The 13654-nt window shown below is 44.5% G+C and overlaps 1 protein-coding gene across 1 annotated transcript in view; it reads left to right on the forward strand.

Moving 5' to 3' along the window:
* CIMIP2B (ciliary microtubule inner protein 2B) overlaps positions 1-13654 on the forward strand; it is a 144416-nt gene that overhangs the window by 105936 nt on the left and 24826 nt on the right. The window contains exon 4 of the mRNA XM_069626789.1: positions 10086-10224. Within this exon, the coding sequence (XP_069482890.1) occupies positions 10086-10224 (139 nt within the window). The remainder of the gene's footprint in view (positions 1-10085; positions 10225-13654) is intronic.

Below are 13654 nucleotides of genomic sequence, written 5' to 3' on the forward strand. Positions count from 1 at the left end.
ATTAAACTGCTCATTAAAACTGCGCAGATGCAAAGTCAGTTATGTACAAAGACTTGCATCCATCATGAGCCGAGGAATCTTAAAGTCTGGACGATATGTTTTTAAAATGACTACCACTGGGTCTACTCCTTTTTTTTTTTATGTAGAAATGCTTTTAGATTTTATAACATGTTTTTATACCTGCTATTTTTTAATGGATGCAAAGTAGGTTTTTGTCATGGTTTTTTACAAGGAATAAATTGATGAGGATTACATTTTAATAACCCCTCACACCTCTCATCCTACTGTGAGAAAGCAGTGATGAATTTATTTCTTTATATATTTATAAGGCGGTGTAGCCCGGAGGCATCAGGGCGCGGAGAAAGGAAGATAGAAGCAACGGAGGAAAATATAATAGAGAATCTCTAATAGGAAAATAGCCTAGGAAAATAAAAAAGCCTTTAATGATTTTTTTAATTGCCGGCAGACTTCTTTTGCAGCAAAGGTTCACAGGTAATGAAGCTTAGGTTGGCAACCTGTTTGTTTGGAAACATGTATTCGAGGGAGCCTCACAAATATTTGACAATAGTGACCTGCCTAGCATTTTGGTGCAGGACATCCTAGCTGGGCGGGACCAGATTGATATGCAAATTACATTCCTCCTCTGTAAAGGTACAGCGAGCTAAAACGTGGTTGTAGACCATCCTGAGTGGGAACCTACCCACATAACAGGGTATTTGGCCACGTTCGTTCTCAGTAGAGGGCCTCCCAGACCTTTGTATATTTCACCTTAAGTTATAGAGGGTAATGCAGAAGAGCTTCACCTCACCGATGAGGCCCAACAGGGCTGAGACACATGTCAGAGGTTGCTATTGGTACTCTTGTTCATAGGAGACTTGTCTAGCATTTTGGTGCTGGACTGCCAGGTGGTGGACTAGACCGGTAAGCAAATGGATATTTCTCCTCTGTGAAAGGTACAGTGAGCTAAACGTGGTTGTAGACCCTCTTGAACCTAAACACAGAACCGATTATTTGGCCTTGTTCGTTCTCAGTAGAGGGCCTCCCCGATCATTGTATCTATGTATTAGAGCGAGCCACACAAATATTTCACAACGGTCAAAACTTTATTTCAGAACAATTCAGCGTATGTTTCTATTTAGATAAAGTGATCTTTGCATTTCCAAAAATCTGGCATCTATAAAAACGGTGCTATTTAGTTGCCCTATTGTTGGAGAATTGCCCCAAACTCTCTCCACTTCATAGTGGGACTCCCCCAGGCTCATGTCCACTGTCTGCGTTTCCCTGAACTGATCAACACGTGTCCATATGATCTATATTAACCTCCCACGGCCTTGTGACCTGCATGTTACTCATCTCGCCTACGCCTCTTGTCTTTGTCCCTTTGTCCATGCCCTCTTCTCATCCCTAGGTTCACGGGGATGGCTCACACATTCATTACTTGCCCCAGACAATGGGGGGGCCTGCTCGTCGCGGGTTTGAATCCCAGCAGGGCTTTCTCAGCCTACCAAAGTGGATAAATAGCGTGCCATTTGATTGGGTATATTAACAGCCATTATCACAGTGCCTAGAAGTCGAAGGAATTCGGCATAATGCATTATACGAAATCTTGATATTATCTGGAATATGTGGCCATTTTCTACGTTCTTGCCGTAATTGGGTCTCTGATTTATTTCAGAGCACAAAGTCCTCAGGCATCTAGGCGCTTGTTACAGATAGTTCATGATACATTGTTGGAGTGCGAGAAATAGCATATGGTTACAGACATACAATGACATGTGTAATCATCACCTCATGTTACGGGGGGCTACATCAGGCAGCATAAGAGTCAAATATGAATGATTATACGCACTGACAAAGCATCACCTTAAGTTACGGGGGGCTACATCAGGCAGCATAAGAGTCAAATAGGTATGATTACACGGACTGGCAAAGCCTCACCTCATGTTACAGGGGCTACATCATGCAGCACAAGAGTCAAATAGGAATGATCATCCAGGCTCTAAAAGCTTCACCATAAGTTAAGGGGGGGCTACATCAGGCAGCATTAGAGTCAGTTAGGTATGATTACACAGCCTGGAAAACCTTTGCCTCTTGCTACGGGGGCTATATCCAGCAGCATAAGAGTCAAATAGGTATGGTTACACAGACTGGCAAAGCCTCAACTCATGTTACAGGGGCTACATCATGCAGCACAAGAGTCAAATAGGAATGATCATCCAGGCACTAAAAGCCTCACCACAAGTTAAGGGGGGGCTACATCAGGCAGCATAAGAGTCAGTTAGGTATGATTACACAGCCTGGAAAATCTTTGCCTCTTGCTACGGGGGCTATATCCAGCAGCATAAGAGTCAAATAGGTATGGTTACACAGACTGGCAAAGCCTCAACTCATGTTACAGGGGCTACATCATGCAGCACAAGAGTCAAATAGGAATGATCATCCAGGCACTAAAAGCCTCACCACAAGTTAAGGGGGGGCTACATCAGGCAGCATAAGAGTCAGTTAGGTATGATTACACAGCCTGGAAAATCTTTGCCTCTTGCTACGGGGGCTATATCCAGCAGCATAAGAGTCAAATAGGTATGGTTACACAGACTGGCAAAGCCTCAACTCATGTTACAGGGGGCTACATCAGGCAGCATATGAGACAAATAGATATTAACTGCATTCATTAACTCATTCTTTCTTCAAATAAATATGCCACTTGTGTTTTCCAAAGAAGCTTCATAATATTTATGCAAGTAGCCCAATAAATAAAACTCACCCCTGTATTATACTCAGATGAACAGCTCCAACTGGAGAATGCAATATACTGCAAAGAGTAGCTACAGAACTGTAAATCCAGCAAAATGAAGGCTCCTTGTCCGGAACTCTGTTATTGAAATGAGGAGGGGAATTTTATACATATCAGAACATTTTAAAATACCTGGGTGTGAAGTTTAGAAATCACTGGAACATCTTGAAGAAATCCTCCTGTAGGAAGCCTGCCGGAAAGCCGAGCGTGTGGGGGAGGGAACACGTGCATTCAAAGTAGCAGCATGAGGATGGCAGTCCCTCAAACCTAAGCCAGAACGTGCAGCTGAAAAATGAATGAATGAGCCATTAAGGGGATGGAAGCAGATGGCAAGGAGAAGACACTGCTCAAATGGGACGAATGAAGAGTGCCTTGGGAAGAAGTAGTTCTCATCCGCATACATTGTGCAGGCCAATCTGAGCATCGAGTCTACTCAAGATAGAGCCATGTGCGCTCCTATCTTCAAAGCAATAGTTCCGAATCGGGGGGGGGGGTGGGGAAAGATTGTGCAGCAGGATTCCTGATTGAGAAGACCTACAGGGATTCCCTGCCTCCCGATCTGAAGGCCTTGTGTGAGCACTAGAGAAAGAGAGCAAGCTGGATCTCTGAGAGATGAGGGAAATCACAGGAAATGTCCCCAGTGAAGGTCCTACCAAGACTCCTAAAACAGCAACAGAACCCTGCTCTCCATTCAACAGTTATTCATGGCCTGCATATGGCATCAGGGCACCAGAGTCTCTGTATCAGAAACGATGGCTGCCCACCAAGCTCCGTCCACTCTGATGCCACTGTCCATCCAGCAACACTGGCGTAAAGCTTACCATGCACATTGGGGCACAGATGTAAAAAAACCTTTTCATAGTAGCGCTGTTCCTAGACAAAGCATAGGAGCTGCATAATAAATACAGGGTCTGGTCCAGACAGCAGCCAACCTACCTACCAAGCGGTCATCAAGGTGGGAGACAACCAGAGAACTCGGGCGATGCGCGGGAATATCAGAGCTGATCTGATGAGGGAAAGAAAAAAGTACTGCGTCCCGGAGAGGCATCACTGCATCACAGGCTGGTGCTTTGTATTAGGGTGGAGTGCCTCTCAGGAAGGGGTTAGAGATCAACATACATCTCTTCTTTTTCCTAGCATGCCTCCACCACCCTCCCGGGCCCCTTTTCCTGTCCTGTTTCCCCCATCCTTCCCATGGTCTGAGGATGGGCGTCTAATTAAATCTGACTATAATGGGCTTCCTCCCTAGGCGGGTGCTGGCAAATTCTTCTCTATTGTTTGTGTTTTCATTGTTTGCCTTTGAGCAGTTTCAGCTTCATTGTCTTTTTCCTGCCACTGCTCTTCCAAGAATGGACACAAAGTTTCACCATGGGAAATAGAGGGAGACACAGGGCACCCCTGGAAGAATCTTAGGGTTCATAGATGTGTTGCCTTGTTTTGGTTCACCCAATCTTGAATCAAACACCTGTGGTCTTTGTCATTCTTCAAAGAGTAAGAGTCTGCTATGATTCCCTAAATTGATTAGGGATTTTTCTGTTATAGAAAAAGGAGTCAGAGTGTGTTGCAGCTTTTTAATGACATCACTGTTGTGATTTATTTCACAATCAAAAGTGCTTTGTATTTCCTTCTCTTTGAAGCCAAGTCTTATCTGATGTCGTCAACGTTCCAACGGAATCATCCAAAAAGTCCAAAAATAAAAGACCGTATGGCAAATTTGCCCGAATTTTGGCTATGGGAAAAGCTTGTAGAGCCTAAAAATTCAAACAAAGATGCCATACGAAACATTACAGTGAAGAATGGCAGCATGGGTTGTGGTGGTGTCCCCCACACCCTTATTCAATGTAATGCGAGCGGGGGTTGGTCCCCCCCAACTCAATAAAGTATAAAAAAACAAATAAAAGAAAAGAAGACCAGGTGGCGCTGGTTACCATACACGCAGGTGAAGGGAACCGGCGTCGCAGAGGGATATTGGAGACGGTGGTAACAAGGAAGTGTTGCGCCCACAGGTCAGTAGGGGAGGTGGGGACAAGAGCGAAGTCCGAAATGTTCAGGGGATTGAAGACGGAAAGTTATTTTCAGAAGGCTTTCAACCCAAATCCTTTCCAACTGGTGAGCCCTTTTTTCCTTCAGCATGGGTGTGGCTCTGTGGGAATACCCACAATTTACTTAGATTTGATATGATATGATATGTTATTTGTAACGCGCTTAATACCCAGAGGTTTCTTAGCGCGGACCTGGGTATAGAACCCCTATTACTCTGTGTCATCTTGCTTCCAATGCGAGCACGTTGCCCTTGAGGAATCCTTGCGAGACAATTTCATTGCAATAGTTGGTGGTGAAGTGTCTGTTTTGGTTCTACCTGTTTTTGCTACCCAAATATTCATAGCTATATGTTTCCTTATTCAAATTGCATTGAAACATGTTTAACTGTGTGTTATTCTTTCTTTATGGGTTTGCTATAAGGTCACCCAAATGTATTTATTTTTTGTTTTGTGGTCCTGCAACTATCAAGTAGCCAGCATAAAGGTGATGGCGGGCCCCCAAACTCTCTGGCCCTGCCACAACGTGGCCTACGCCCCAGCTTTCCTTGCAGCCCTCCAGCTTGCCTGACAAATAATTAGATTTGCCCTATTTTTCGGACCGCTCACCCTCCCCTGTGCCTCTTTGCAACCCTGTTCACCCTGGCTCTCTGGATGCTTAACCTCTATGGTGCCTCAGCCGTCTGCCATCCGCCACACCCCCAGCCCGGAAACAGTTAAACGTAATGTGATCCGCGGGTGAAATAAGGAAGCGTGCTCCTCCATGGGATCCGAATCAAAGGTGGGATGGTTCTATTTCTAGTGGGTTCCAAATGTAAGTTTCACACTGAAACGCAGACCTTTTTTATTTCTTTTGACTCGGAAACCACTGCTTATCCGGCCTCTGTGGTCATTTGCTATCTTTCACGGCCCGTCCTGGAATAGCTAAGAGCTCTAGTAGACCTGGGAAGGCAGTCGCGTGACTGTCGTGATAGTCCATGGTTAGGAACCTGAGATGCAAGAATTTAAGGTGTAAGGATGTGGAGGTGATAACTGATTTGTTGAGAATAGTTGGGAAGATTCTTGTAAGGGTGCAATTGTTAGCAAGTAGTAGTATTTCCCCTCTGTGACTGTGCTCAGGGTACAGCTGCAGCCATACTGCCAGGTTACAGCAGGACCGCTATGCTGCAATGGGCTCCATTTTCACTAGTTGTTGTTGAGGGCAGAGGTGACCCAGGTAAGATGGTTGCACCGACATTCCCAGATCTTGGGTGAATCAAATTACCTTGAAACCCAATCATAACCAGGTTCCTAGTCCGAACCCTAATCCTAAACTGACACTTATTTTGTCCCCAAATGTGGGAAAAATCTTTGCGGCACCCGCTGGGGAGGGCTGTGTTACACTCTTATCTAATCGTAATATTGTGTTCCAACCAAAAGGATAGACCAACTCTCTCAGTGGGTAGCTAGGGCAGAGCAGGCACGCTTAACTCAAAGGCGGGAGGAAGGGTGGTAGTAAAGTAAAGTTATTCCCTATAGTTGCCCCCCAAAGAAGACACTACACTGGTACAGCGAAGAACATAAACTCTTTTAGAAGATCATGAACGAACATCTTTCAGACCAAAGTACTGAGGATAAACGCGGTACAGAGTAGACCATAGTTTATGTGTAAAAACAGTAAAGGTCAGTTAAGACCCAACCCACTCCCAATACTGAAATGTGAGTCCGCAACCTGGTGATAGATGCTATATATACAGTCATAAAGGGTGGGAAGAAAAGCAAACCATAGACAAGAAAGACATTCTTTCATCAAGTCATCATCAGGAATCAAAATGGCGCCCAGAATGTACTCACAGTATTCATCCTAACGTATAGCATATAGTAGCATTGATATTAAACATGTACAATAGACAGTTCTATATCTCCTAGTGAAAGGGAAATGGGTTAACACTTTAGCCAACACGGCCCAGAGAGTTTCCATTGTTGGTGAAAGCACCCCAAAGGAATCAATGGAACAACATCTGTAGGCAGTACCACGGTTATGGGGAAAAGCAAGGTAAGTCTCAGTTCGACCTCAGAGGTGCGGAGAAGAAAGCAACCAATTGCATGGAACACCAGAAGGGACTCTCTTGAAGAGCCCTTGGAAGAAGATAAGCAAAGCAGGATGTGTGCCAATGGAGGTCTTGCAATAGAATTTGCAATAGAATGTGGCCAACAGAACTACAACCATGTAAAAAACGGTCCTCTGAGGGCAAGTATCTTGAATAACCCAATAACCCAGGATACAGAGGTTAGTATTCAAGGTGGCACTGCCCAAAAACACAACTGAAGAACAGTGAAACAACCAGGTGAGTAAAAGATATTTTTTAATTTTTGAAAACATTTTTTATTGTGATTTAGCTTATAACAAACTTTTTACACACTAAAACATCCATCTTTAAAAGGTCTCAAGATGTCAAATTATTTTCCATCAGTCTATACATCTTAAGAGATATTTATACATCTGATCATCCATAAGAGCATCTTTTTGACTAAATATAGACAGGTCACTCATTATTTTGTCTAGAAAATTAATTCCTGCACATATTAATGCTGGTTTCTCTCCATAAAGGAACACATTCCTCCATTCATCTGTTGTCAAGATATTTTATTGCAGTTCAAGTCACATGATCTGGTCAGTCTGACTGGACCCGGTTGGTGAACCCTGGACCAACGATGACCAAGATATCCCAAAAGAAGAAAGATTGCACTTCAAATGAGTGGGGCCCACCAACCAGGCATGAAATGAATGGTAAAGATAGCTCCAGGAAGATGGAGAAAACTGATCAAGCAGATTGTAATGGCTCAATGGCCAAAAAGGTGCTGTGCATCCCATGGTGGAAACAATGGTGCAGGCAGCCGAGGACTGCCAATCGAACTGCACTAGTGATATAGTGATTGTTCAGCTCCCTTCTGGACGACAGCAGTTTCCTAACCCAATGTCCATGGCCAAGGTGGTAAATCAAGTGAGCAGTGGTAAAATGGATCAGAAAGGGTTCCAGCATTGAGGCCCCTGCCCACCCAGTGAGGAGGACTATAGGAGTATGAGGACATCCGAGGACAGATGTCCAGCAGTCAAAACCGAAACCTGGAGCTAAGGGTATGGAACACAAGCCCAGCCAGTCTGCCAAACTTGGTCACGAAAATTGCAAATGCAGCTGCGTGGAAATGAATCCTCTTCTGGGTAAATGAACATTCAGAGTTCAGCAGAACTGCGGCAGGTTTAGGGGCTCTCATAAGGACCCATGCATGCATGCACCACACATGCATGCACAGCCTGGCTAAGCCAGCTCTCCAATCACACACAAGAGCACCTAAACAAAGGTTTTGGCAGCCAGCCAATCAATTTGGCTCTTAAAAACTGCTGATCACTTAGGTCAACCCACACCAGATAGGGCCAGGAACCATTCTGAACCCGCCCAAACCACATTAAAGTGTGCAGAGCTGGGCTCAAAGTGTGACTATGTGTGCACTGCACAAGAGCCCTTGTTAGGCCTTCCTCATGATTTCTGGACAATGGCATGGTTCAAAGACAAAATGGCTAAGAGCTGGACTTAGAAAAACACAGTAGTACCAGAATGCTTACCAGTAAGTTACAGTGGGATACTAATGCAATAAATCAGTTTGCATCACTACATTAAAAATAGATTACAGCTGCCACTGGCCTACTGCTACAAAACCAATGTAGGGTGACAAAACCACAGTGGGACAGAAAGGGGTGGGGCGGATAAAATAATTGTCACCCCTGTCCTAGCATTTATATCGCGTACCAAACAAAACCAATCGTATCTGGGCGCAGATGGAAAGAAAGGTCCGCCAAAATCAGCCACCCACACGAACCTTGTCAGCTCCACAATCATCAGTGTCCAAGCAACTGGCTATTTCACCAAATTCACTAATTTAACAGAAGAGATAAGTCTTCAGGGCCTTTCCGAAAAGCAGTGAGTGTTTTTTGTGCCTATCCCCGAACCCTGACCCTAACCATACATTTAACCCAAATCAAACGGTGACTCTGGCCCTAAGCCCAAGCCTAACCTTCACCATGGCCATAACCAAACTCTGCCTGCGGATGGAACCTAAGCCTAACCCTGATTCTAAATCTCACTTTGACCCTAAACCTATCAAACATAATCCTAATTCTTTCCTATCTTAATCTAAACCTAATCATATCTAGTCCTATTTTGGGCATTTATCCTACCCCTAACCTGACACTAAAGGTCACGATAACCCTAACTGTAATGCTAATTTTGACCGAATCCCTTTTATTATTATTATTATTATTATTATGGTATTCACTGAGCCCGGACCTAAAGTTCGGGAAGCACCGTAACGCTTCACAATCATAGGGGAAGAAAAAGGTTAGGGAGCACAGAAACACGGGAGTGGGGATCTAACAGCAGGGGAGGGAGGACAATAGTCAGAAATGGGTCTACAATTTACCAGGGGAGGAAACAGCAGGAGCAGCTCACCCAGTCTCAGGTTAGGTGGGGAGTGGCCAGTGTATGGATCTAGGTGTTAGGGAGGAGCCATTCCTTGAAGAAGAAGTGCCTTGAGCTCCTTCCTGAACTGTAGAGGCGAGAGGGCGAGTCGGATGTTGATGGGGAGGAGGTTCCAGAGTCTTGGGGCATAGACAGAGAAGGCCCGTCTTCTGTTTTTTTCCTTTCTTCACCGGACGGAGTTCAAGTTTGCACATGTCTTTAGAGCCGGTGGATCTCTTACCTTAGGACTCTAATTTCAGCGGGTTGCATTTTCAATGATTTTGTTTTACAATTAAATGTTTGTGCTATTACATGACTTTGCAGTTACAAAACACATTCAAATGTCTTTGTAAAACATGATATAATTTTAGGGGATGGCATTCCCGTCTATCGATAATGCCCTGTTGTGAGGCCAAGTTTGTTATCGGCAATGCGCTGTTGTGAGGCCCAGTATCTTATCGACAATGCGCGGTTGTGAGGCGCAGTTTGTTATTGACAATGCATGGTTGTGTGGCCCAGTTTGTTATCGACAATGCGCGGTTGTGAGGCGCAGTTTGTTATCGGCAATGCTTGATTGTGAGGCCCAGTTTGTTATCGACAATGCGTGGTTGTGAGGCACAGTTTGTTAACGACAATGCGTGGTTGTGAGGCACAGTTTGTCATTGACAATGCTCAGTTGTGAGGCCCAGTTTGTTATTGACAATGTGCCGTTGTGAGAACCACTGAGTTATTAATCTGCACTTTTTTTTCTGCTAGCTTCTCACCGCCAAGTACAGGACGCCGCTTCCTGCAGTGGCAAAAGACGCGGAGCCCTTTTCCTCGCCCAACGCCTTCCAGTCCGAGGGCTCGCCCTACTACATGGATGATGAAAACCCGCACAAGTACTTCATCTCAGGTGAGCTGGGCCGGGCGACCCTGATTGAGGAGGTGGGAGTTCAGGAAGAAGGGGAGATGGCTGGTGGCTCCTCTAAGCCTGGAGTCTTCGAGGCTCCCTTATTTTCAGAGCCCCTTATGTAAAAGGCCAATGCTTGGCTGCATACTTGCTACTGGTTGGCAGAAGACATAAGCTTGAAAAAGTAAAGCTGAGTTAAGCGGCCTGCCTTCATATCAACCTACACGTTACCTCTTCTCATCCTGCGTTTATGGCTAGAGAAATGCTGTAACAACTGCAATAATACCATTTATGTCTTTTTTTCCGCATTCTACATAACTCGGAATTAGAACTGTATTTGTTGAAACAAACAAGCAAATCGTTTTTTTCAGGTGGCAGGGATTTAAGGAATAGTCAAACAAGGGTTTGGGAGAGCCCAAATAACCATTTTAAACAAACAGTCCTCTACCCTAATTTCGGGAAAGTGAGACTAATCAGTAAGAAAAAGGTAGAGAAAAAGTTTCTTCAACAGTCACTCACTCTCGAACATCACTACAAATCACATTAACCAATCAGTGATGAATAATCAATACAAAATGATTTTAATATAATTCAATACAAGATAAAAATCTCATGGGATTTAAGGAAAGCAGGGTGTTGGGAGGAAGGATGTGGCAGGGGGAAATACATAACATGCATTGGAACGACTAAAGGTTTTGGCTTTTGTGGAGGCATTTATTCATTTATGTTTACATTCCTATAGCACACTAAACCGAGGGCATCGAGCGCTGTTACGTTACAGGTTGCATTTCTCGTGTTGACAAAGTGCTGTGAGGGAATAGGCTAGGCCTTTGATGTGAGCTTGTAAGGGCCTACTGCCTACCTACTGGCTAGAAACTGGTGGCAACTGGCAAATGGTGTGAATACATGGCCATTATTAGTGCCTATACAAAAGGAAAACATACAGTTGTGTTTCCTAGAGCACAAGGTAGAGGTTTACTCAGTGTTAAAAACCACTAAAAACCAAATGACATCATGAAATATGTCATAGAGACAAATGCCTGTGAAGCAGGAGTACTTCTGCACTGTACAAATAAAAACAACAGCTTTTCATATTGGCTATAGCTGGTAATTGAACCTATGTTATGACTTCTTGAACCAGTCCTGGCTTACGTGGCAACAGCGCTTTACACACTAGGAGTAGGCACATAAATATTATGAGGTCAACTAAACTACAAGTCCCAGAAAGCAAATGGGTGTTGGTTGAAATGCAAGGACTGGCGGAAAGGTGGCTACTTAGCAGCGTTCATTGTCACACGCCAAGTATTTTCTCTCTACAAAGTTTGGAGTTGTGGAAAAAAGACTGGCCTGCCAACTTATAAACTCTATAATCAGGTTTGGACTGGCCTATAGGGAACTCTGGAGATTTCACTGTAGGCCTCTGAGCCTTGCGCCTCTTTTGTGTAGTATTTCTACATTTTCCCATAGGAAAAGAGTTTGTCTTTGCTGAAAATGTGTAATATGAGGCCACTTTGAAAATAATTTCCAGTGCCTCTTTTGGTTTCCAGTCCACCGCTGTCTATAATACATATGTCATGTTTCGATTTAGCCAAGGTACTAGGACTAAGTGCAAGTCATTAACATTTCATGGCTCCAGCTGCTGCTGGATTTATTTTGTGTAAGCTTCAACACTGATTATCCAGCGAAGGAGGAAGGGTGAACTTCTACAGTCCCATTAAACTGTGTGTGTAGGGAGGAGCGGGTAGTGGTTGGGGTGGGAGCATCCATAGGGATATGCATGGCTATGGGCTATCAATGGGTGCGTAAAAAATCAAACACCCCCCACAGGCTATGGGTCTCTCCTTACGTCACATCCGCCTCCTATCTCTACTCCTGTGACAATAGTTCTGGTGTATGGGTGGCGCCACAACACCACCTAATAGCCAAAACTAAAAGGAATCGCGTGAGAGGCGCAAAGTAAGAAGACCAAAGAGAGCCTCTCAAAGCTAGATCGGGATCGCACTCCTGGGGCAACACCGAGTCCTCATAGAGAGTACTCGTAAGAAGTGCCTTCTAGTGCTGAGCAAACCATGGCTGGCCTTTTCAGAACCCTCTCTAACATGAGCAAGACGCTGACCCAGCTCACAGATCCGTCTTTACTAAATACCTTCATCAAGGCCACACACCTTTAAGTGACTGTCACTGCATGGGCCTGTTCAATGAACCGGAAGAAGATGGTGCTTAACTATTGGCATTTAGCAACTCGCACGACCCCTTAAACGTTTCCCAGTGACCTCTGTGTATTTATCATGGAGGTCCCACACCAGCCGTAGATAATGTTCTTGTATCATGTTAGACATGTCTTTTGCATTCCGATGAATCTAGTTAGGTCATCAGAACTGAACAACCATAATCTACATATAAAAAAGGCCAGGTGTAGGTTTGTTTGATGCAGCCATGCGCAGTAGAGACTGCCTGCTTTGCCTGTTGTCACCGCTAGAGGGAGCTGTTGCCTTAGGATATATATTGTGGTCCTACTGTGTGAATGAAAACCTACTGTAACTTCTGTATCCCATTGCCTGTTGTCACCACTAGAGGGATCTGTTGTTTTAGGATATACATTGTGGTCCTACTGTGTGAATGAAAATCTATAAAGTTTTTTTTCTATTAACATGAATTACAACTAATTACAATAAAATATACAATATACTATTTTAACACACTGAAAGCATCTTTTGTTATGCACTTTAGTTTAGTTTAGTTTAGTTTATTCATTTGTATTGCGCGCCAGACCCGAGGGTAAGAGGGCGCAGGAGCCAACAAGATTATTCTCAGCTTAGTTACAGTGAGTACATTGGTTGGAACGGTTACAATAGAGGCAGTGATATACAATTTAAAAATATACATATTTACATAGTTTACAGTGGCATGGTAGGTTAGGCAGTCAATTAACAGTCATTGGCCCTCATTACGACCCTGGCGGAAGGGGTTTACGCCGGCGTAAACCATGGCGCCCCTTTCCGCCTGAGTACGAGTTCCCTTAGCGCCATGGTGATTTTAACGCCTGCTTTTAGCAGGCGTTAAAATCCATGGCGCTAAGGGACCTTGTTGTTAATTACGCCACCGTAATTTACGGTGGCGTAATTAACGCCTTTCCCACTCCCATTATACCCTATGGGGCAAAAATGGGAATGGGGAAGGGTAAATGGGGATTGGGGACTTACCGCCACGCCAAGGTCGGAATGGGGCGGTAAGTCCGCCTACCACCATGGCGGAGTTGGCAGCTTAGCGCCATGGACCATGGTGCAAATAGCACCATGGTTCTCCGCCAAGGTCGTAATGAGGGCCATTGTGTTTTATCCACTGAATGTAGTTAGGTCTAAAGTGGGTGTAGGATTGAGGAGTCCTTAAGGAGGGCGGTAGGGAGTTCCAATGTTAAGCTGCTTTCACCTGA

The sequence above is a fragment of the Ambystoma mexicanum genome, chromosome 6p (assembly GCF_040938575.1).
Source record: "Ambystoma mexicanum isolate Mex_15411 chromosome 6p, UKY_AmexF1_1, whole genome shotgun sequence".
Lineage (NCBI taxonomy): Eukaryota > Metazoa > Chordata > Amphibia > Caudata > Ambystomatidae > Ambystoma > Ambystoma mexicanum.